This window comes from Chiloscyllium plagiosum, unplaced genomic scaffold (assembly GCF_037043375.1).
Source record: "Chiloscyllium plagiosum isolate Xiang-an unplaced genomic scaffold, Cpla_swu_hap1 HiC_scaffold_4, whole genome shotgun sequence".
Lineage (NCBI taxonomy): Eukaryota > Metazoa > Chordata > Chondrichthyes > Orectolobiformes > Hemiscylliidae > Chiloscyllium > Chiloscyllium plagiosum.
Window position 1 is genome coordinate 145,199,911 of NW_028270142.1, and position 24,370 is coordinate 145,224,280.

Consider the following 24,370-nt stretch of genomic DNA (forward strand, 5'->3'; position numbering starts at 1 on the left):
CAATGAGGGATTAGCAACAAATACTGACCTTTCCAGCAACTGCTCTGTTTATCAAGATCATCCAGCTAATCTTTTGCCCTGACTTCCCTTTCCTAACCACTTAAGACTTGCTCTTATTCCCCATAGTGGAGAAACTGTCAAGTATGGGACCTCATCATCTATGTATTTCAGCCAGTTATGTACAAGCTGATGCCTCTAGACTACGTGAAATACATGTGGTGCTGGTATTCTCGTTTACCTGACTGCCAGGAAATAAGTTGTATAATGTGAAAATAAATCTGAAGTGTTAGAGGCACTTGAGGCTTCCTGTGATAATGAAACGTTTTGTCAAGTCAGCCCTTAAGCACAGGTTCCAGGGAATTGCCTGTCGTATTCTCATTTGGAATGGAATGGAATGGAATAGGTTCATGAGTGTGCTTTTTAAATATTGTTCTTTCATTAGATGTGAAAGTTGCTGGCTGGGGCAGCATGTGTTGCCTGTACTCTTTAACTTCAAGAATGTGGTGATGAGCCAGTGTCTTGAATCACTGCTTGATTTGGTAATCTTATTGAAATGGATAAAATGCAGTGGGTATTTAAAAAGGTAGAATACAAGGTAGATTTATCTCTTGTGAGGTAGACTAGACACAATTTGAGATTGAGATAGAGTTGTGATTTCTTATCTCTCCAAGGATCATTTGTGGATGGTGTTTTTTTTCCTAGAGTAAGAAAATGAGGTTGGGTTATTGAACTTACACAAGGCAATGTTGGACTGAATTTTCACCAAGTTAACCATGATCTCACTATGTTGGAGCAGGGAACATAGAACAGTACAATACAGCACAGTACAGGCCCTTCGGCCCTTGATGTTGTGCTGGCCTTTAACCTACTCTAGGATCAGACTAACCTACATAGTCTTCATTGCACTATCTTCTATGTGTTGCTTACATGTCCCTAATGTATCTGGCTCCACTACCACTGCCGGCAGTGCATTCCACACACCCACCATACTCTGTATATAGAACCTACCTCTGACATCTCCCCTAAATCTTCCTCCAATTACCTTAAAATTATTCCCCCTTGTGACAGACATTTCCGCTCCGGGAAAAAGTCTCTGGCTATCCACTCTATCCTTCTTTGCTCCAATGAGAAAAAACCCTAGCTTCCTCACCCTACCTTCATAAGACATGACCTCCAGTCCAGGCAGCATTCTGGTAAATCTCCTCTGGACCCCAAGATTCCTCTATTCCTCCACACTGCCAAGAATCCTGCCTTTAACCCTGTATTCTTCATTCAAATTCGATCTTCCAAGGTGAATGACTTCACACGTTTTTTAGGTTGAACTCCATCCAACACTTATCAGCCCAGTTCTGTATCCTGTCAATGTCCTGGTGCAAACTACAATAGCCCTCCACACTATCCACAACTCCTCCAACTTTCATGTCATTGGCAAGGTTGCTTACCCACCCTTCCACTTCCTCATCCAAGTTATTTGTAAAAATCACAAAGAGCGGAGATCTTAGAACCTATCCCTGTGGAACACCACTGGTCACCGAGCTCCAGACTGAATACTTTCCATCTGATACCACTCTCTGTCTTCTATGGGCCTGCTAATCCTGTATCCCATGCCTATTATATGTTTGACAAGTTGTAACTTTCTCTGAACAGCTAGTGATAGGTATCACGACTTTGGTTTTTTAAATGTTTGGATGCTACATATGAGAGCAGGAGGCTTTGTGAAATGTGTGAAGGATCAGAGAAGACAGACAACAGCTTTCTGTTTTTAAGTTTAACAGTATATGTACAGCTTCCTGAAGTTGCTGCCTGATTTACTCCTTAATAACAGTGGGGCTGAGAGTGTCACCATTATTTGTACTGCAAAACTCAGCACATTTAATAATTCAAACGTTGATTTCAGCGAATGAGATCAAACTGTTTCAACTTCTATATTTGGAAAGCACGAAGTGGAAAGAGTAACCACATATTTAAGAGTTAACTATGAATTAATCACTTTGAAATGCACTTATTGTTTTCAATAATTTGGCTAGTGTATTTACTGTGAATTAATTCATTGTGTTACTATTGTCTGTTTGCTTCACTTTTTTGATTTTTTTTAAAGCTGACGAACATTCCAAAGATACTGTATAACTTGCTGGCATTATGAGCTATAGACTGCTGCATGACATGGTCATCTACAGGAAAGGTTACTAATCTGGCTTCAGAAAAACACCAATAAAAGTCCAAACATTGTTTACAAGATCTAATGAGAAACTTAGAACTGAATGAAAGAATGAAACTTAAGAAACGAGTGGTAATATAATCGTGACCATCTGCCAATGGAGTGACACCGATTATTTAATATAACTACCCTGTATTTCCTACACTACTGACAAGGTGGCTGGAAAAAGCTTAAGAAGCAAAATTACAGTTGAAGTCCAACTTTCAGAAGCAAATCAATTATGAAGCATTCTACGGAATAGGAAAGAAAATTGTGCTACATTTTAAAACTGCTAAATGCTCAGAATGAGCTGAAAATATGTTGCTGGAAAAGTGCAGCAGGTCAGGCAGCATCCAAGGAGCAGGAGAATCGATGTTTCGGGCGTGAGCCCTTCTTTAGGAAGAAGAAGGGCTCATGCCCGAAACGTTGATTCTGCTGCTCCTTGGATGCTGCCTGACCTACTGCGCTTTTCCAGCAACACATTTTCAGCTCTGATCTCCAGCATCTGCAGTCCTCACTTTCTCCTAAAAGCTCAGAATGAGCCTGGAAAAAGCTACATTCTCCAAAAGACACCAGCAACTTAACAATTGTCCCCATTGCCTCTATCTTGTACTGGGAGAAAGTGAAGTTTGCAGATGCTGCAGATCAGAGTCGAGCACAGCAGATCAGGCAGCATCCGAGGAGCAGGAGAATTGACTTTTCCTGATGAAGGACTCCAGTCTGAAACGTTGATTCTCCTGCTCCTCAGATGCTGCCTGACTTGCTGTCATGTACTGCACAGATAGTGTGATATTGTCTATTTCTAATGCCCACTTGCACAAAAAAAACAGAATTCAAGTTGCCCCATGACAAAAGTAGAACTTAGGCATCCCTAACTCCATAGCCTGCTGTATTTCCCCTTGCCATTCTCATCTATTGGATGCAAACCATGAAGTGCCCCTCCCCCATCAGAATAAAATTAACTAAATATGACCCTCTCCTACTCGAGATAAAATTGGATGTCATCTTCCTGATTAAGTAAAAGCAGTGCTCAGAAACCACTCCCACTGAGGATAAACATTTCATTTTGTTATGCATTCACAGGACATGAGTGTTGTTGGCTACGCCAGCTTTCATTGCTCTCCCCCAATTACCCAGAGGCGGTTGACAGTCAACCACATTGCTATGGGACTGGAATCACATTTGGCCAGATTGGATAAGGATGGCAGTTATCTTTGGTGAAGGATATTCATGATCCACCTTGGCTTTTACAACAATTGACAATGGTTTAATCGTCATCTTAATTTCAGATTTCTTTTGAATTCAAATTCAAATTTCAAATTCAACAATCTGCTGTGGTGGATTCAAGGCCAGGTCCCAAGAACATTACCTGTGTCTCGACAGGACCACTTAGCTTGTGACCTCATTACAGCCTTGGTTCAGGCATGGATAAAAGAGCTGAATTCCAGAGGTGAGGGGAGAGTGACAGCCCTTGACATCAAGGCTGCATTGACAGACAGAGAGTGGCATCAAGGAGCCTTGGCAAAACTGGACTCAATAGGTATTCGAGGGCAAACTCCAGTGGTTGGAGTCTTACCAGACACAAAGGAAAGGTGGTCATGGTTGTTGGGGGTCAGTATCTCAACTCCAAGCCATCTCTGCAGGAGCTCCTCAGCTTAGTATCCTAGGCCCAACCATTTTTAATACTTCGTCAATAACCTTCCCTCCATTGTAACGTCTGAAGTTTGCAATCATCAGCGAACATCCCCAATGTTCAGCATCATTTGCAACTCTTTAGATACTGAAGCTGTCCATGTCCAAACGCAACAAGTAACATTTTACCACACAAATGCCAGGCTATGAACATCACCAATAAGAGACAACCTAACCACCATCCCTTGACATTGAATGGTGTTACCATCACTGAATCCCCCACTGTCAACATCCTGGGGATTATTATTGACCAGAAACTTAAATGGACTCACTACATAAACACACTGGCTACAAGAGCAGGTCAGCTCCTGCAGCGACTTCCCAAAGCCTGTCCGCCATCGGCAAGGCACAAGTCAAAAGTGTGATGGAATACTGTCAGAGTCGGTGCTGGAAAAGTACAGCTGGTCAGACAGCGTCCGAGGAGCAGGAGAGGAAACATTTTAAGCATAAGCTCTTCATCAGGAATATTCCTCACTTACCTGGATGAGTGCAGCTCCAACAACACTCAAGAAACTTGACGCCATCCAGGACAAAGCAGCCCACTTGATTGGCACCTCATCCACAAAGATCCACTCCCTCCACCACACACTCAGTAGTAGCAGTGTGTCCTATCAACAAATTCACAAAGATCCTCCGATAGCACCTTCCAAACCATGACCACTTCTATCTAGAAGGACAAGGGCAGCAGACACCTGGGAATACCATTCCCTGCAAACATTCCCCTCCAAGTCATTCATCATCCTGACTTGGAAATATATCTGTGCTCCTTCACTGTTGCTGGGTCCAAATCCTGGAATTCTATCCCTAAAGGCATTGTGGATTAACCCACAGCAGGTGGACTGCAGTGGTTCAAAAAGACACCTCACCTCACCACCTCAAGGGCAACTAGGGACTGGCAATAAATGCTGGCCCAGCCAGTGATGCCCACATCCCACAAAATGAATAAGTTTTTTAAAAAAAACTAGTCCACAGGCCATTACCACTAGGCCATTTGCCCCTATCATCTCGCTTTCAGTAGTTTGCTGGTGGGATTGAGATGGATTGAAAAATTGGAGCAGGAGTTTTTATCATATAGCAAATATAAATCCCCAAACCCATAAGACATCAGAGTAGAAGGAGAACATCATGAAGCCCTTCAAATCTGCTCCTCCATTCAATAAAATCCTGGCTGATCTAATAACCCTCCATTCCACTTGGCTTTTCCCCATCATCTCTGTTTGAATAGAACCAAGCAATCGGCTCATGATTTGCTGAGTTTAAGGTGATTAGTCAGCTCTTGGTAATGTGCATCGTTGTTTGTGCCTCTGCAAGTGAATGAGAATTTTTGTGGTGGCTCCAGCAGAAGAGCACAAGTGGAACAGTTATTGTAGATGACTTAAATTTGAGTGGTAGTATCTGTTACCCTGGACCAGGAGGCCCAGGTTCGAGGCTTTGGTTTAAGTCCCACCTGCTTTAGGTATGTTATAACATTCTGAACAGGTTGATAGAAAAATAGGTTAATGAAAATGGATCATCTGTGGAGAGATGGAGGCAAATTAACTAATCCGATTAGAGATTGTCTTAACAATGAGAAGGAAAGTGACAAACCGATTAGCTTAATCTTTTAAAGGAAGGTTATCTATAATGCACTTAATAGTTATTCTGTGTACTTTTATACTGTTAGCATGTCACATTTTCACACAATGTGCCCCCAACCATATTACCCTGATGTGGAATTTATATTAAATAATGTGGAATTAAATTGAAAAATATATCCATACTTAAACTAAAATAGGAGCATAAGAACTGAAAGACTGAATCAGGTAAGCACAACTGCTACCCATTATATAAAATCGATTACTTTCCAGAAGTTGAATAATGAAATTGGAATTACACAGTGTGATGGGATCTAATCTAATTTGCATTTTATAATCCACACCTCCAGCAGCCTGATGATCTGGATCATATGCCATTTCCATTTGCACTAAATCAAACTGCACCATAAACAAGACAAAAATAGAGTAACACTTCGTGATACTCAAAGACCCTTGACAAGTGGTGTCCCACAGGGTTCAGGGTTGGGGTCGCAGCTGTTCACATTATATATTAATGATCTGGGTGAAGGGACTGGGGGCATTCTAGCGAAGTTTGCCGATGATACGAAGTTAGGTGGACAGGCAGGTAGTACTGAGGAAGTGGGGAGGCTGCAGAAGGATCTAGACAGTTTGGAAGAGTGGTCCAGGAAATGGCTGATGGAATTCATTGTGAGCAAATGCGAGGTCTTGCACTTTGGGAAAAAGAATAGAAGCATGGATTACTTTCTAAACGGTGAGAAAATTCGTAAAGCCAAAGTACAGAGGGATCTGGGAGTGCTAGTTGAGGATTCTCTAAAGGTAAACATGCAGGTTGAGTCCGTGATTAAGAAAGCGAATGCAGTGTTGTCAATTATCTCAAGAGGGTTGGAATATAAAAGCACTGTTGTGCTACTGAGACTTTATAAAGCTCTGGTTAGGCCCCATTTGGAGTACTCTGTCCAGTTTTGGTCCCACACTTCAGGAAGGACATACTGGCACTGGAGCGTGTCCAGCGGAGATTCACACGGATGATCCCTGGAATGGTAGGTCTAACATATGAGGAACGGCTGAGGATCCTGGGATTGTATTCATTGGAGTTTAGAAGATTAAGGGGAGATCTAATAGAAACTTACAAGATAATACATGGTTTGGAGAGGGTGGACGCTAGGAAATTGTTTCCGTTAGGCGAGGAGACTAGGACCCATGGACACAGCCTTAGAATTAGAGGGGGTAAATTCAGAACAGAAATGCGGAGACATTTCTTCAGCCAGAGAGTGATGGGCCTGTGGAATTCATTGCCGCAGAGTGCAGTGGAAGCTGGGACGCTAAATTGATAAATTCTTGATGTCACAAGGAATTAAGGGCTACGGGGAGAATGCGGGTAAGTGGAGTTGAAATGTCCATCAGCCATGATTGAATGGTGGAGTGGACTCGATGGGCCGAATGGCCTTACTTCCTAGGTCTTATGGTCTTATATTCATTCCTTGATAAGGATGGAGAAAAAGCAATAGCTGCAGATACTGGAAATTTGAAACAAACAGAATGCTGGAGAAACTCAGAAGGTCCGTTCTACATCAGCTTAAGTTCACACAAAACTCTGCTGTCTGTATCCTAATGGGCAATAAGCCTGTTCACCCATTATCCCCATACGTACTCAGTGCTGAGACTATTATTACTTTTGTTTTGTTTTCCTCATTTCTGGTTTGGGACTGGGAATTGAACTTTGACCAGCAGCTTGTTTTTAATAAAGAAAAGGTGGGAGCAAAAGACAGATATTTGCTGTTGAAAACTGTCCTGGAAAGATAATATAGGTTAATTATAACTCTAAAGATACTTGAGACAATTCAGCACCAAGATGATGCTATTGCTCAGGACTGATTGGATGTTGAATTGGTCAATCAAGGAAATACTGGTACTCTCCAGCCAACCACAGAGCATGTTGAAAATACAAGAGAAAGTGAGGACTGGAGATGCTGGAGATTAGAGTTGAGAGCGTGGTGCTGGAAAACACAGGTCAGGCAGCATCCGAGGAGCAGGAGAATCCTGATGAAGGGCTTTTGCCCGAAACCTCAATTCTCCTATTCCTTGGATGCTGCCTGACCTGTGCTTTTCCAGCACCCACACTCTCGACTACAAGAGAAAATAGTCAATGTGGCTGACTGGGTTTGGGCAGGAGCCACTTTTCTCAGGAAGGTTTCCAGACTCTCTTTTTTGGTTTTGCACTCTCATTTCTCTTCAGTTTTCAACTTGTTGACGTTCTGACAAAAGGACCTGTTTTTCAGAAATAAATAGAAGTCTTCAGAGGATTGCTATAATTGTCTGCATTACTGGTGACTTCAGAGTTCAAGCAAGATATTCCATTCTGTGTTCCTATAATGCTACCTAAGGATTTCATGAAGGCCTGGTCTTTGTCAATGAGACAGTTATCAAACTAGCAAATTGCAATTCTTTAATTAAAAAAAAATCCCTGTTGGTGTCGAATGGAGATTTAATGATCAAAGATGATTGTGTTTTGATCATATATATTAATTAGATTGCCTTGTTTATCTGTGGTCTGTGAAAGTTAGATTATTTATAAATTATTAATTTTTGTTTGTTATAAACTTGGTATCTAAGGTCTATTGTTCATAACGTCTGGTCAAGAACAATTGTGCACATTTGAAGGTTTTAATTTGAATGTTTTCATTTCACAGTTGTGAATCCAATGGTAGTGAGGCTATTTTGATTTGGCTTGCTATCGCTGCATTGTAACACAATTGGGGGTTCATCTGGGATCTTGAAACACAGACAGTGTAGGTCTGAAATTGGATTTTGATGTGCTTTAAGGTAATCTGGTCCCAAGTTCTTATGCAGATTTACCATAGCACCAAAAATTATTAAAGACACTTTGCAAGTATCAGAAGTTTCTCTGATACTGTGGGTAAAGCTACACCAGCAGAGTTAGCCAGCTAACTGAATTTGGAGTGAGCTGGGAAGGCAGGCATCATAGATTTAATATTGAAGCAGTTGAATTCAGGGGAAATACCCAAGAGATGGGTAGTCCAGGTGGAACAATGGATAAATCAGTGAACTTTGAGTTGCTGTTCAGGTAATTGGAGATGGGATTCCAAAAGGTAGAAAAAATAGAGGGAGAAAAGATATTAAAGGAGAAAAAAAATCCAAAGAGAATTTGAATAGAAATGGAGAAATGGCAAACTAGATTTAAATAATTTATAGAAGTATGCTTTTATCTGCCAACTTGTACTAACCTCAGGCAATACAGCTAAATCCTCAGGTAACAAACATGGAAAGAAAAAGTAATTCTCAGAAGCATCTTTACTCACTTAACATTGGAAATCAGTGCAAATAGCTTTCACTGCAGATTTTGCTTTCACTTGCTTTCGTGCATGCAGTCTCCTCCTCATTATAGTTTTCTCTTCCTTGTTTTTTCTCTCCTGTATCTGGCTTCACTAGAGAGTTTCATGATGATTTGTTTTTTCAACTTTGGTAGATAAGTTTTGTGTATTGTGAGAGATAGATGTATTGTGGAAGTAGTTTCCATCCTGCACCTTGTAAACTATAATCCCTGAAGCAAATGCTGGTGTCTTCACCTCGGATGAATTCCCAGCTCCTGTTGATGTATTCTGTTCAAGCATTTATAGTTTTAAATACGTTTCAGAGGCACTGTGATATCTAGAATCACATTGACAACCCGTGCCACAAAACAACTCAGCAAAACATTTGCAAGGTAGCAATGGTGTAAACACTGACATTAAAGCAAAACAGAGTGGATGCTGGGGGTAAAAAAAGTATAAATAGGAAATGCGAGACAACTCAGCTGGTCTGGCTGCATCTGTGCAAGGAGAAACAGAGTTAATATTTCCAGTGTAATGTAACTCTTCTTTGGAACTAAAAGGGGCTGAAAAATTGATAGTTTTCATGGTATGGGAGAGAAGGAGCTGGAGCAGATGGTAAAGTGCCTGCAGCAAAAGGCAAAGTAGTAGAGAAACATAGATGGAAAAATAGGTGTTAATGGAAGGTGCTAACAGCAGAATGCTCTGCTGAGAGTTAAATCCAAGTAAACAAGACAGTGGAACATCAAAATGGAGGCCAGAGTTTCTGATCCAAAGTTATTGAAACTGAGTGTCGAATCCTGAAGGTTGTAAAGTACCTAAGTGGAAAATAATGTGCTGTTCCTGCAGCTGAGCTAAACCTAGTGGAGTGAGAAAATTGAAATATTATTTGAGTGTTTTGTGTAGATTGTCAGAACTGGTATTTTTAATGCTACAGGGCCATTTTGCAGAAAGGAGATATTGAACATTGAGTTTGTGATCAGAGTTACTGCATCCGTCGGGCTTAGGCCACGTCAATAACGCACTGTTCATGATCTATTGCTTATTATTATTCCAGCAGACTAATGTGAATCTGTTTTTTTTCTCCCAACTAATTTGCAATGGCAAGCTTAAAACCAATTTATGTTCCTTGACCTATTTACCCACTAACAGCAATAGCAAAAAAGGTTTTTGTTCACTAATTTTGCCTATCTTTCCTAGCTATTTTTAGGGGAACAGTTTGAAAATGAGACCATCAAATTATTTTTCTTTATTTTCAATAATTTGCTTTTTTAAAGTACCTTATTGTCTCAACGTTGTAGAATTGGCTGACCTGTGAATAAGATCAGTGGAAGTTCATTGCAAAGCTGGCTCAGCTGAAGCAGTTGGCTTTGGATTCCATTGACGTCAACCATTCTCACTTAAAATTCATGAGCATGAGGCATTTTGTATTCTGCAGCAAATGCATGACTTTAATGATCTGGTACTGTTGGTGAAAATCATTATTGTAAACTGACAATGTTGACATTTACTGTTCTTGTGATCTTTCTAAATGTAAAACATGTAAAACAAATATTTAGTCTGTAATAAGGCCTGTCACACAGATCTTCAGTTCCACAAAGTGCAATGACAAGATTTAAAACTGGTCTGTGCGTTTGTGTTACATGTAATGTCAAAGGAAGGGGGCCGATGAAATATTTTGTTCACCGTAGTTTGGTTACGTTTGAATGAATCTTCAGCACTGTTTTTGAGAATGGCCATATGCAAGTCAGGTTCAATGTAAATTTAGACTATCACCAGAAGGATTCTGTAAACAATACTGTACAGAGTCAGGTTTCAGAGCTTGGTGCAGAGTGAATGGTATCAGTTGTTAGACTACATTTCAAAACAAGACCACACAGCTGCATTAACATGGCTTGTTTCTGAATGCAGATTCTGACTCTGTGGACTCTCTGAGTGGATTTGAAACTGTAACAAGCCAGTCAGCAGAGGACGAGCCTTTGAACTGCAGCAATTGTGAGAGGTCAAGTATGTCCGAGCAGGAAAAGCATCTGCCACAAGCCAATGGAATCACAAAGTACAGGTGAGCCAAGAAATCAGACGCAAGAGCATTGTTTGTTAAATATAACTTATAACTGTACCCAGAGCTCCCAATCAAACCATTCACGGCTTGGCACAGAGTACAGTAGTTGAATAAAGGTGTTGACAAAACTGGATTTTATTCTCTGATTTGTGGATGGTAACATGATTTAGGTTCTCTAAGTTTCCAGTTTGTAAAGCACTTGTCAAAACATTTAGAGAATGTGGTAACCATGTATTGTAAATATTAAGGAAGTGCTTTCTGAAAAAGGACTGTCAAAAACATTGCATATGTAGGATTTTGATTAAAGTTGTGAAATGTTTGTATTCGAGGTATCATTGTATTTTTAACATTGTCAGTGTCACTGGCTATAACAGCATTTATTCCTCCCTCTGCCCTTGAAACAATGGTGATAAGCTGCATTATAGCAGTTCAGCAGCATTTATACAGAGTTACATTAATCTTTATTTAGGCTTATTGGAGTTGTCCAGGACTTCAATGAGGCCACTTCTGGAGTTCTTTGTACAGCTCTGGTTGCTCTGCTATAGGAAGGATATTATTAAATTGGAGAGGATTCAGAAAAGATAAACAAGGATGTTGCTGGGACTGGAGGGTTGTGAGTTATAAAGGAGAGGCTGATAGGCTGGATCTTTTTCCACTGTAGCACGAGAGGCTGAGGGGCAACCTTATAGAGATTTATAAAATCATGAGGGGCATAGATAAGGTGAATAGCAAACATCTTTTCCATAGGGTCGGAGAGATCAAATTAGAGGACGTAATTTTAAAGTGAAAGGAAAAAGATTTAAAAGAGATCTGAGGGACAATTTTTTAACATAGGGTGGTTTACGTGTGGATTGAGCTGCCAGAGAAAGTGGTGGATGCAGGTACAATTACAACATCCAAAAAAACATTTGGACAGATACATGAATAGGAAAGGATTACAGAGGTATGGGCCAAAATCGGGCCAATGGAGCTACTTTTGTTTGGGAACTTGGTTGGTATGGATGAGTTGGACCCAAAGGTCCCCTTCTGGCTGTATGACTCAATCTATTTTATTTTATGCTATATGTATGGAATCATTTAAACTAACTCATTTTATGAATGAGTGTTTGACATATGGACCAGATAAGCAAGTTGAGTTGCAAATATTTTGTCATGTTTTGACCAAACCGCAAAGAAAGAAATGTTTAAATGTAATGAATTAAAAAAGTGGAAACATTTTTGTTTTTATCTTGTGGCACATTTGAAAAACTGAATTCAATCGTAAGATCTAAATTTTAATGAACTGTAAGAGATACTCAGATCTCTAGTATCACCAATGGTGTTCATTCTCTTAGTGATTGAATGACCTCCTAATTGTTTGGTATTGTGGTTATTTTTGATATTGTATTGATATTTAACTTAAAAGATTAGAAATTTAATTGATTGCATTTGGACTATATTGGACAAAAGCTAAACAGTAAGCCATTATGTTGAGGCTTCTTGTCTCCTTGCTCTAGAATATTTTGAATGAGGGATATAGTCTTACTGGTAGAGTTTAATTTCAGATTGACAATCGAATGGGTTGAAATTGTTTTCTTTATTTGCAAAATTGTTATTTGTATTAATTAGGGAAGTAGTGAGAACCGCAGATGCTGGAGATCAGAGTGGGTAAACAGGGGAGCTAGAAAAAAATAGGTCAGGGAGCATTGGAGGAAGAGACGGGTTAACGTTTCAGGTCGGAACTTTTCATCAGGACTGGGAGAGGGAAGGGTTTTGCAAAATAAATAGAGGAAAGGGTAGGGGCTATGGGAAAGGTGGGTGGGATGGCGATGGGTGCATGTCTCCCACTGCAACTCCCTGGTCATCTCCTTAGCCCTGAAGCTGTTCGGCCACATCCTGAGTGAGACCACCTATCGCTATCCCACCCCACTCCATTTATTTCATAGCCCCCTTCCCCCAGTCCTGATGAAAGGTTCCGACCTGGAAGGTTGACTCCCCTCCTCTGCTGCTGCTTGATCTGCTGTGCTTTTTCCAGCTCCACTCTTAATTAAGGATGATGTGGAGGAGCTGGTGTTGGACTGGGGTAGACAAAGTTAAAAATCAACTAGGCAAAAGTGAGGACTGACCGTCCTGATGAAGGGCTTTTGCCCGAAAGACAAATTTCCTGCTTCTCGGATGCTGCCTGACCGGCTGTGCTTTTCTAGCACCACTCTAATCTAGTAAGTTAAAAATCACATAACACCAGGTTATAGTCCAACAGGTTCATTTGGAAGCACTAGCTTTCAGAGCGCTGATCCTTCAGGTAGCTGCTGATGGACTATAACCTGTTGTGTGATTTTTAACTTAATTAGGGAAGTATACTAATCTGTACAAACAGAACAGACTGTACCAGTATTTTTTGCATCACAGGGAAGTCATTAATGAGATGAGAATGTCAGCAGTTTACTTATTGATGAATTTGTATGTTGAACAATGTGTGAATTATGAGTGCAAGAATATATAGAATGTATCCACATCTTGTCCCTAATTTCAAAATTTAGTGCTGTTGGGTTGTGAATACTATGAATGCATGCATAATTAAACTCCCTGACTTTTGCCCCCCAATTTACCTCACTCCATTTTAAGAGGAAACCATTGCAAAGATGTGAATTTCTCCTACATTTTCTCTGTGTGTTGAGTAAAATTGTCAAATTAAATACACTTATTTCAAGCTGAGTTGAAACTCACTTCATAGAGTCTGTACACTTACCTGAGATCAGGATCTCGCTGTGTGAGCAGCATTTTACTCCAGCTTCAACAGTAGAAAGCGAGTGGGATAATATCATGGTGCCTTCCCAAATTTTCATCCTTGCTTTTCGAATTTACCCCTGGTCTTAAATGCCCCCATTTCTGAATGTCTTGGGCTGCCTGGGCCCTAAGATCGAGTGTTCCCTCCCCAAACTGCTCTCCATCTCCACTTCTCTCTCTCCTTTTAACTAACTTCTAGTCATTTCACTATTCATATCACTATTCGGCTTGGTGTCAGATTTTGATCAATAATGTGACTGCAAAGTGGCTTTTGAGGTGCTATAGAATTGCAAATTGCTGCTATTGCAGCAGGTCACAATTTTTATGAATCTTTAACTACAGAAAAATGCCAGTATTAGTAGAATTATCCTGCAATGGATTAAGGTAGTGTTACAGAATTCAACAGAAAAATCAGTGTCGCTGCTGCGGATGAACAGGTTAAAATTATTTACATACTTGTGAGGTAGTGCATTTTGATAAGGCAATCCACAGCAGAATTTATACAGTCAATGGTAGGACACTGGGGAGTCTTGCCAAACAAAAAGACCTAGGGGTACAGGTGCATAGTTCCTTGAAATTGGAGTCACTGGCAGACAGGGTGGTGAAGGTGTTTGGCACACTTGTGTATGGGAGTTGGGACATCATGTTGCAACTGTACCCTTGTATAATACTGCACATTGAATTAGCTGTGTTTATGTGTTTCTGCTTTATGAAGGAAAGTGCTGGAAACACTTGGCAGCTTAGTCTGCAACTGAGAACTTTAAGATCATTAGAAGTCTTTTGTGATGCAAATCCTCTGAAATCCCTCGCAAAAAAGCAGTTTCATGGTCAATGTTGCCATAATCCATGTGAAGTGGGAACTGTTGGTGATTCTTTTGAACAGTCACATCCCCATGTGACCAGACATAAATGGCAATCAAAGATGATTCTTCCTGCCGAATGACTGTGTTTAACTGTGATGTAAAAGTTAGATATATGTTTACTGATGGCTTATGAATCGTATGATAGACTTTCTTGTTCCCCCATAGTGAGGACGTCAGTTAGTGGCCAGTAAAGGTGGTTCCAGATTGTTGACTTAAGTAACCCTAAGTAACCCTTAAGCAAGTGTCTATCTCACCACTCTGTGATTGCTTTTGTTCACACCATTATTGATGATTGAGCACATTTTTATTCATGATTGGGCATTGATTTCTCATGTGTTGACATTGATAGAACAGACCTTCATGAAGCAAAGACAGAAATTCATGGTAAAACTCAGTAAGTCTGGCAGCATCTTTGGCAAGAAAGGGGAGCTAACTTTGAGTCCAGTGATTCTTCTTCAGAACTGTTAGCGAGGGAAAACTGGTATTTATGTTGAAGACTAGGTGGGGAACGGGTGAGGGTGGGCAGAGAGATGAACGAATAGGTGGACATGGAGCCTCGGGAGAAGTATGAAATGGGTAGGTAAACAAGGAGGTGTGTACAGCAGACCAGAACAGAGAAAAAAGCTGAATAAAAATGATAATAAGAGCTAAGAGTAGGAAAGAATGGGTGAGCTGCAGTGAAAATAATCCATATAATGTGGTAATAGACCTAGGAGTAGGTGAGAATGGGTGATTTGTGCTAAAAACCTGTCATAACAGGACCGGGTGTGGGGTGGGTAAAAACATTGAAGGATGGAATCAGGCTCTGAAGGTTTTGAACTCTGTGTTGAGTCCTACAGGCTGCAGGATCGCCAATTGGGAAATGAGATGTTGTTCAAGCTTGAGCTGAGGCTAACTGGACCACTGCAGCAGACCTGTGACAGAAATGTTGGCATGGGAACACCAGTGGTATGTTGAAGTAGCAGGTACCTGGAGGCATATGATATTATCAGTGTCAGATTTTTGAGATCAGTAACTTCTAATGTTTGGGAAGTGAGGGCTGTTTTCCAACACTTAAATCCAACACCTTCACATGAGATTAATACATTTCATATGTGTTGTCATAAAGAAGAATTATTTATAAAAGAAACAAGCAGTCAAGGTTCAAAGAAGATCAAGAACTGTAGAAAAAGGCAAAAATATGTGGAAGTCTGGATATAAAAGAAGGACAACAATTTGTATTTAGAATAACAGCTGCTTGTGATTACCGAAGAAAATATACACACAATCAAGTAACATTAGTGAAAGAGGATGAAGTCGAAGAGATGTGAAGTGAATACTTTAACTGGCTGATGAATGAAGAAAATCCAAGAAGCTATCTAATCCAAAAATGACACTGATAAAGAGGTACATCACAAAATCCATCTGCTAATTCAGCCAATGGTAAATTGCATGTTCAGACTTGACAATCAGACTAACAGAAAAACAGAGGACGTCCCTGCAAAGAAATGATGACAAGGATTTCAGCTGGAAAAATCAGAACAGCACAAAACAAAATGAAGTGCAGCAAAGCAGTAAGACTGGATGACATGCCAGTGGGGGTATGCACCTGCCTAGGTGAACGTAATATACAGGTCCTGAACAAGTTACTCAGTTTTGTTATGTAGGAGAGAAACCTCCAAGGCCATGGAGGCAAAACATTTTAGATCTAGTATTAGAAGGAAGAAAAAGGCATTCCAGTGCAAACACTACCTGTGAGTTAACCTACAATCACACATCTTCAAGGCATGGGCCATAGACTGAGTTCAGTTCAGAGTCATGTACTAAAGAAGCACCACATGTGCCACATCTTTTGAGACAAGTGATGGAGCCATATGGGGAAGGTAAATGCAATATGAAGGTTGTGTTCATCAAAGTAGGGAAGACCTAGAAGTGGAAACCTAGGGAGAACGTTTGGTGATGTGTTAGAATCCATGGGATTTCTGAGAAATACATATAACTGTTAAAGGGCAGGTGTAGGGAAGCTCAGGCAAGATGAATGCTCTGTATCGGGGAGAGTGATTTTTGAGATCAATGTTGGATTTTGCCCAGAATCAGCACTGAGCCTTATCTCTTCCTGGTGATCATAGACATTCCAACTGAGTAAGTTGGAGGCAAGAACCACGGTCTTGATCCTTGCAGAAAGCATTGGACCATATTGTAGGGATGAGGAGAATGTGCCTGAATCTCTGCGAACTGGAGAAAAGCCCTGGAAGATCGAGGTACATAGAACAGGAGGCCAAAAACCCAGATTATGGACAGTTTGAGAAGAGGATGGGAGTGAAAGTATAAAGATTGAGTGGAGAAAGTGAATTTCAAAAAAAGATACTCGTGGGATGTGTGCATTGCAGTCTGGCCAGCATTTACTACCTGTCCCTAGTTGTCCCTGAGAAGGTGGAGATAAGCTACAATAGACAATAGGTGCAGGAGTAGGCCATTCTGCCCTTCGAGCCTGCATCACCATTCAATATGATCATGGCTGATCATCCTTAATCAGTATCCTGTTCCTGCCTTATCTCCATAACCCTTGATTCCACTATCCTTGAGTGCTCTATTCAACTCTTTAGAATAATACAGCACAGAACAGGCCCTTCGGACCACGATGTTAAATGTTCTTTCTTAAATGAATCCAGAGACTGGGCCTCCACTGCCCTCTGGGGCAGAGCATTCCATACAGCAACCACTCTCTAGGTGAAGAAGTTTCTCTTCATCTCTGTCCTAAATGGTCTACCCCGTATTTTTCAGCTGTATCCTCTGGTTCGGCACTCACCCATCAGCAGAAACATGCTTCCTGCCTCCAGAGTGTCCAATCCTTTAATAATCTTATGACTCAATCAGATCCCTTCTCAGCCTTCTAAACTCAAGGGTATACAAGCCCAGTCGCTCCAGTGTTTCAGCGTAAGGTAGTTCCGCCATTCCAGGAATTGACCTCGTGAACCTACGCTGCACTTCTTCCTCAATAGCCAGAATGTCTTTCCTCAATTTTGGAGACCAGACTGCACACAGTACTCTAGGTGTGGTCTCACCAGGGCCCTGTACAGCTGCAGAAGAACCTCTTTGCTTCAATCCCTCTTTTTATGAAGGCCAGCATGCTATTAGCCTTCTTCACTACCTGCTGTACCTGCATGCTTACCTTCATTGACTGGTGTACAAGAACACCCAGATCTCTTTGTACTGCCCCTTTACCTAAATGGAATCAATTTTCCTACTTATCTTTGCTATGTTATACTTTTTCTCTCTTAACTTTATATGTTTCTTAACTTCCCTCGTCAGTCATGGCCACCCATGCCTCCTCCTAGGATCGATCTTCCTTTTTGGAATGAACTGATTCTGCATTATACACAGAAATATCCGCCATTGTTCCTCCACGGTCATCCCTGCTAAGGTATTTCACCACTGAACTTTGGCCAGCTCCTCCCTCATAGCTCCATAGTTCCCTTTATTCAACAGAAATATTGTCACTTCCGATTGTACCCTCTCCCTCTCAAATTGCAGATTGAAGCTTATTGTGTTATGGTCACTACTTCCCAATGGCTCCTTCACTTCGAGGTCCCTGATCAATTCTGGTTCGTTGCACAATACCAGATCCAGAATTGCCTTCTCCCTGGTCGGCTCCAGCACCAGCTGTTCTAAGAATCCGTCTCGGAGGCACTCCACAAAGTCTCTTTCTTGAGGTCCAATACCATTCTGATTTTCCCAGTCTACCTGCATGTTGAAATCCCCCATAACAACTGTAGTAACATCTTTGTGACAGGCCAATTTCAGCTCCTGATTTAACTTGCATTCAACATCCAGACTACTGTTTGGGGGCCTGTAGATAACTCCCGAGAGGGTCTTTTTACCCTTAGAATTTCTCAGCTCTATCCATACTGACTCTACATCCCCTGATTCTAGGTTCCCCCCGCGCAAGGGACTGAATATCATCCCTTACCAGCATGGCAACCCCACCCCCTCTGCCCGTCAATCTGTCCTTATGATAGCACGTGTAGCCTTGAATATTCATTTCCCAGGCCCTGTCCACTTGAAGCTACGTCTCAGTTATCCGCACAATATCGTATCTGCCAATCTCCAAAAGAGCCTCAAGCTCATCCATCTTATTTATAATGCTTCGTGCATTCATGTATAGTATTTTTAATTTGTTACTGCCCTCCCTCTTCCCATCAACTCCTATTTCATTCAACCTTACAGCATGATTCCTTTTTGAGTTTCCTGCCTCATTGATACAGTTGTCTTTCTTGACTTCCCTTGTTCTAACTTTCCCTTCAATTTCCTTCTTAAACATCCAGTTTGACCCCTCCCCCCCCCCCCCCCCCCCCCGCTACTTAGTTTAAACGTAGCTGTGTTGCAGTAGCAAACCTGCCTGCCAGAATGCTGGTCCCTAACCTATTCAGGTGCAAACCATCTCTCTTGTATAATTTATGCTTATCACAAAACATACCCCAGTGATCCAACAATTTAAATCCTTGCTTCCTGCACCAGTTGAACAGGGAGGTTCAAGTCCATTACCTCCCTGTTTCTGGCCTCACCAGCCCGAGGAACTGGAAGCAAACCGGAGATAACCACCCTGGACGTCCTGCTTTTCAGCCTTCTTCCTAGTTCTCCGAAGTCCCGCTGTAGTATGCTACCTTGAACTCCTGCAGCCCACATGCTATAGGGTGATCCACAATGCCCTTAGGGAAGAAATTCCAGGATTTTGACCTAGCGACAGTGAAGGAACGGCGATATATTTCCAAGTTAGGATGATGAGTGGCTTGCCGGGGGTGGTGTTCCCATGTATCTGCTGCCCTTTCCTCCAAGATCGAAGTGGTGGAGGGCTTGGAAGGTGCTTTCTAAGTACCTTTGGTGAATTTCTGCAATGTATTTTGTAGATAGTAGTAGCAGCAGTGTATAGAGAGCTGGTGAAGGAAACCAGAGTTTAGATCAGAGTGGTTCTGGAAAAACACAGCAGGTTAGGCAGCATCCGAGGAGCAGGAAAATCGACGTCTCGGGATTTGAAGGAATGATGAAGGGCTTTTGCCCGAGATGTCGATTTTCCTGCTCCTTGGATGTTCCTGCTGTGCTTTTCCAGCACCACTCTGATCCAAACTCTGGTTTCCAGCATCTGCAGTCCTCACTTTTGCCCCGAAGGAAATGGATGCTTGAGGATGTGGTGCTAATCAAGCAAGCTGCTTTATCTTGGACGGTGTCAGGCTGTTGAGTGTTCTTAGCTGAACCTATCCAGGCAAATGGGGAATATTCCATCACACTCTTGACTGCTGTCTTGTAGAGAGTGGATAGGCTTTGAGGAGTCAGGAGGTGAGTTTACTGCCTCAGTACTTCAAGCTTCTGACCTCCTCTTGTAGCCATTGTTTATGTGACAAGTCCAGTTGAGTTTCTGGTCAACGGTAACACCATAAAATGTCAAGAAACAGTGATTAGATTGTCACTTATTTAATATGGTCAATGGCTGGTATTTGTGTGGCACGAATGATACTTGCCACTTGACAGTCTAAGACTAGAGATTGTCCAGATCTTGTTGCATTTGACCGTGGACAGCTTTAGCATCAGAAGTGTGGTGAATGGTGCTGAACTTCAATTGCTGGTGAACATCTTCAATTCTGACTTTATGATGGAGGGAAGGACATTAATGGATGTAGCTGAAGTTGGTTGGATCTAGCACACTACTCTGAGGAACTCCTGCAGTGATGTCCTGGAGCTAACATGACTGACCTCCTATAACCACAATCGTATTCCTACATGCTAGTATGTTTCCAGCCAACAGAGCGTTTGCCCCGATACCTGTTGATTCCAGATTTGCTAGGGCTCCTTGCTGCCACACTGCAGTAGTAATTGGCTGGTTTCGATTTGTCCAGCTGTTTGCGTACAGACATACTTGGGCAGTTTTACACATTGTTGTGTAGATGCCAGTGTTGTAACTGTACTGGAAGAGCTTGGCTAGGGGAGCAGCATGTTCTGGAGCACAACTCTTCAATACTGTTGCTGGAATGTTTTTGGTTCCCATAGTCTTTGCAGTATCCAGTGCCTTCAACTCTTTCTTGATATCGTATGAGTGCATTGAATTGGCTGAAGACTAGTTCCCTCCAGGGACTACTGGCAAAGGCCAGGATGAGGCCACCTGGCACTTCTGGCCACCTGTGAATGCTTCAGCTTTATCTTGTGCACTTGCGTGCTGGGCTCTTCCATCATTGAGGGTGGGGATATTTGTGGAGCAGCCTCCTCCAGTGAGTTGTTTAACTGTCCACCACCATTCACGACTAGATGTGGCAGGACTGCAGAGCTTAGGTCTGATCTGTTGATTGTGGGATTGCTTAGCTCTGTCTATCACTTGCTGCTTATGCAAATAGCCCTGTTTGGTAGCTTCATCAGGTTGACACTTCATTTTCAGGTATGCCTGGTGCTGCTCCTGGCATGGCCTTCTGCACTCTCCATTATACCAGGATTGAAATCCTAGTTTGTCGGTAATGGTTGAATGGGAGAATATGCCAGGTTGTGCTGGAGTACAATTCTGCTTCTATTATGGCCCACAGTCTTGGTTTGCTAAATCTGTTCAAAGTCTGTCTCATTTGGCATGGTGATGGTGCCCACAGCACAAATGAAGTACTTTGTCTTCACAAAGTCTATCCAGTGGTCATTAATTGACACTGTCATGAACAGCGGCATCTGCAGCCAGCAGATTTGGTATGGATGAGGACAAGTATGTTTTTCCCTTTTATTGATTGCCTCACCACCTGCAACAGGCCCAGTCTAACATCTGTGACCTTTAGGACCCAATCAACTCAATCACTAGTGCTGCTAGTGGGCATTCTTAGTGGGCATTGAAATCTCCCACCCAGCGCACATTTTAGTGCCTTTACCACCAAGTATTGTTCAACATGGAGGATTCATCAGCCAAGGTAGGATGGCATATGGTAATCAGCAGGTTTTCTTGTTCATGTTTAACCTGAAGCCACGAGACTTCATGGGGTCTGGAGTTAGTGTTGAGGAATCCCAAGGCAATTCTCTACCGACTGTATTCCACTGTGCTACCACCTCTGCTGAGTCTGTCCTGCTCGTGGGACAGGACATACCCAGCAATGGAAATACCTTTTAAGTATGAAACGTAAGTGGCAGGCTTGCAGAGATTAGAGTAAATATGACCATGTCAAGCTGTTACTTGACTAATCCGTGAGACAGCTCTCCCAAGTTTAGCGCTCGCCTCCAGATTTTAGTGAGGAGGACTGTGCAGAATTGACAACTGTTTCTGCTGTTGTCTTTTCCTGTGCCTAGGTTGATGTCAGGTGGTCTTCCTGATTTCATTTCTTGTGTAACCTCAGCCTTCATGCTACCTTGGAATAAGTTGTAATCGCTGGTCTAGACTCTGGTGATGCATCACAAATGGACTGCATTGCCTAGTTTTGGAGAAATAGTTGTTTTGCCATTCTTGCTTTGGATCAGAGAATGAAAAATTTGCAGTGAAGATTTTTGATGAATGTGACATTGCAGTTAGTGATTGAGTTCCTGGGGATTTGTTTTAAGCCCCAGTCACTCTGAGCGAGTTTGTCTGTGTACCCTCTGAGCCTTGTTTGTGAGGCTGCTGGGCGTATGGCTGGAGTGAAAAGGAGGTTTGAAATCTTCAGCGCTTATGCTGCAAGGATCGCTTATATTTTTTAGATCAGTAAAATTGCTTTAAAGTGAATTGGTTCAAATTAAAGGGAGCTTATAGCTTTGCTCTGTAGACCTTTGGACATTGAGACAGTTTGGCACAGTGTCAAGGAAAAACTGGAAATCCTACCTCTTTGGTATATCTGTAATTTGAAACTGACTGATGTTGAATAGCAATCTGAAAATGAACTTGAGACCCATGTCCATTGTCAATACCATATAAATAATACAGAGGATGGAGTGACCATTCTTGTTCATCCACCTTCCTGAGGATATTTATCCTCGCTGATCTAGATTGTGTTTTGATCTGAGCTGATGGAAGTACTGGATAAGTCTGATCCCAGAATTGAAACCTGGCTTGATAAATCATATGGCTAATTTTATTTTGAATTGATAAATGTGGTGGTTAGTCAGTGAAATATGGTAGTTATTCACACGAGACTGCATATATTATTTAATGTCAGTATTACAAAGAAGAAACTAACAACCAAGTGAAATGGATGTGAAAGACAACTTAAACATCTTAATGCAAAAAGCAAAACACTATCCATTACAAAGACTCAAATCCAGAGATACTGTGCTTCTTTTTCAATTCTTTAAGTTTCTACTGAATTGACTCCTTCCAGTTTCCTTACTGTGGACTATGGAGACAATTTTATGAATCTTTTGTATGTCTGAGAGCCTAAATATTCTCAGGGGAGATGATGGCATAGTGTTAATCTCCAAGGAGAAAAGTCTCAACTTCTCCATTCTATCTTTGTGACTGAAGTTTCTCATTCCTGGAGCCATGTTTTATAAATTCTGAATGTGGATGTCTCATTTTATTAGAATTGAACCACTTAAGAGGTTCAGTATTCACATTTGTCCTTAGTACCTTCCTTTCTGACCTGAGGAGGGGATCTTGAGGAATTCCCAGGTATCCTGGCTATTTGCCTTCCTTTCACCCTCCCATTTTCTTAACCTTATGGGTATGACAGAGAAAAGGTTTAGTTTGATGGACGAGTTTATTCTTATCAGCCATATATGCTGTCTACTGATAGTTGCTACCCTTGGTCTTCAGGAGGGGTTCTAATTACAAAAGGTAATGAATTTATAAAATTCTTCTATAAAGAATAATTTTGCTGAGTGCATCATATGTCACGTTTATTTCTAAAGCCTGTATTTCCACTTGGCAATACCCTCTCAAAGTCAATATAGAATTGTCAGGCTGCTTCCTTTAAATTTTTAAAGTTTCACTTCTGTGCTTGGGTGCTAACTCGGCCTTTTTTACAGCCTTGCAGTCCATAGAAATCTCTGACAGTATGCATCAATTTCACGGGCTTTGTCAATGTGCTCTGCACTGGTAATGTCCAGGTCTACTCCAACCATTTCATTTGGTCCAGTACTTCTCAATATCTTTTTTGGTTTATTTTCTGGATGAAAAGGTTAAGGATATCTCTCACTTTCTCTGTTTAAAATATTCAGAACTTAGTGATCTAATTCTCTTGATCTGTAGCTGAGAATTTTCTTGCCTGTCCTGATCCATCACTTCCTCCTATTAGATTCTAAGGAAACATATTCTCTTTGTACTACAGCTGTAGTTTTAGAACATAGAACAATACAGCACAGAACAGGCCCTTCGGCCCACGATGTTGTGCCGAACATTTGTCCTAGCTTAAGCACCCATCCATGTACCTATCCAATTGCCGTTTAAAGGTCACCAATGATTCTGACTCTGCCACTCCCACAGGCAGCGCATTCCATACCCCCACCACTCTCTGGGTAAAGAACCTACCCCTGACATTCCCCCCTATACCTTCCACCCTTCACCTTAAATTTATGTCCCTTGTAACACTCTGTACCCGGGGGAAAAGTATCTGACTGTCTACTCTATCTATTCCTCTGATCATCTTATAAACCTCTATCAAGTCACCCCTCATCCTTCGCCGTTCCAATGAGAAAAGGCCTAGCACACTCAACCTATCCTCGTACAACCTATTCTCCATTCCAGGCAACATCCTGGTAAATCTTCTCTGCACCCTCTCCAAAGCTTCCATATCTTTCCTAAAATGAAGCGACCAGAACGGCACACAGTACTCCAAATGTGGCCTTACCAAGGTCCAATACAGCTGCAACATTACCTCACAACTCTTGAATTAAATCCCTCTGCTAATGAACGCTAATACGCCATAGGCCTTCTTACAAGCTCTATCCACCTGAGTGGCAACTTTCAAAGAGCTATGAACATAGACCCCAAGATCCCTCTG

General features: G+C 41.6%; 1 protein-coding gene across 3 annotated transcripts in view; it reads left to right on the forward strand.

Annotated features, from left to right (window-relative positions):
* osbpl1a (oxysterol binding protein-like 1A) overlaps positions 1 to 24,370 on the forward strand; it is a 209,691-nt gene that overhangs the window by 132,363 nt on the left and 52,958 nt on the right. For all 3 annotated transcript variants that reach the window (XM_043687612.2, XM_087986747.1, XM_043687608.2), the window contains exon 17: positions 10,686 to 10,836. In XM_043687612.2, coding sequence (XP_043543547.2) covers positions 10,686 to 10,836 — 151 coding nt within the window. The remainder of the gene's footprint in view (positions 1 to 10,685; positions 10,837 to 24,370) is intronic.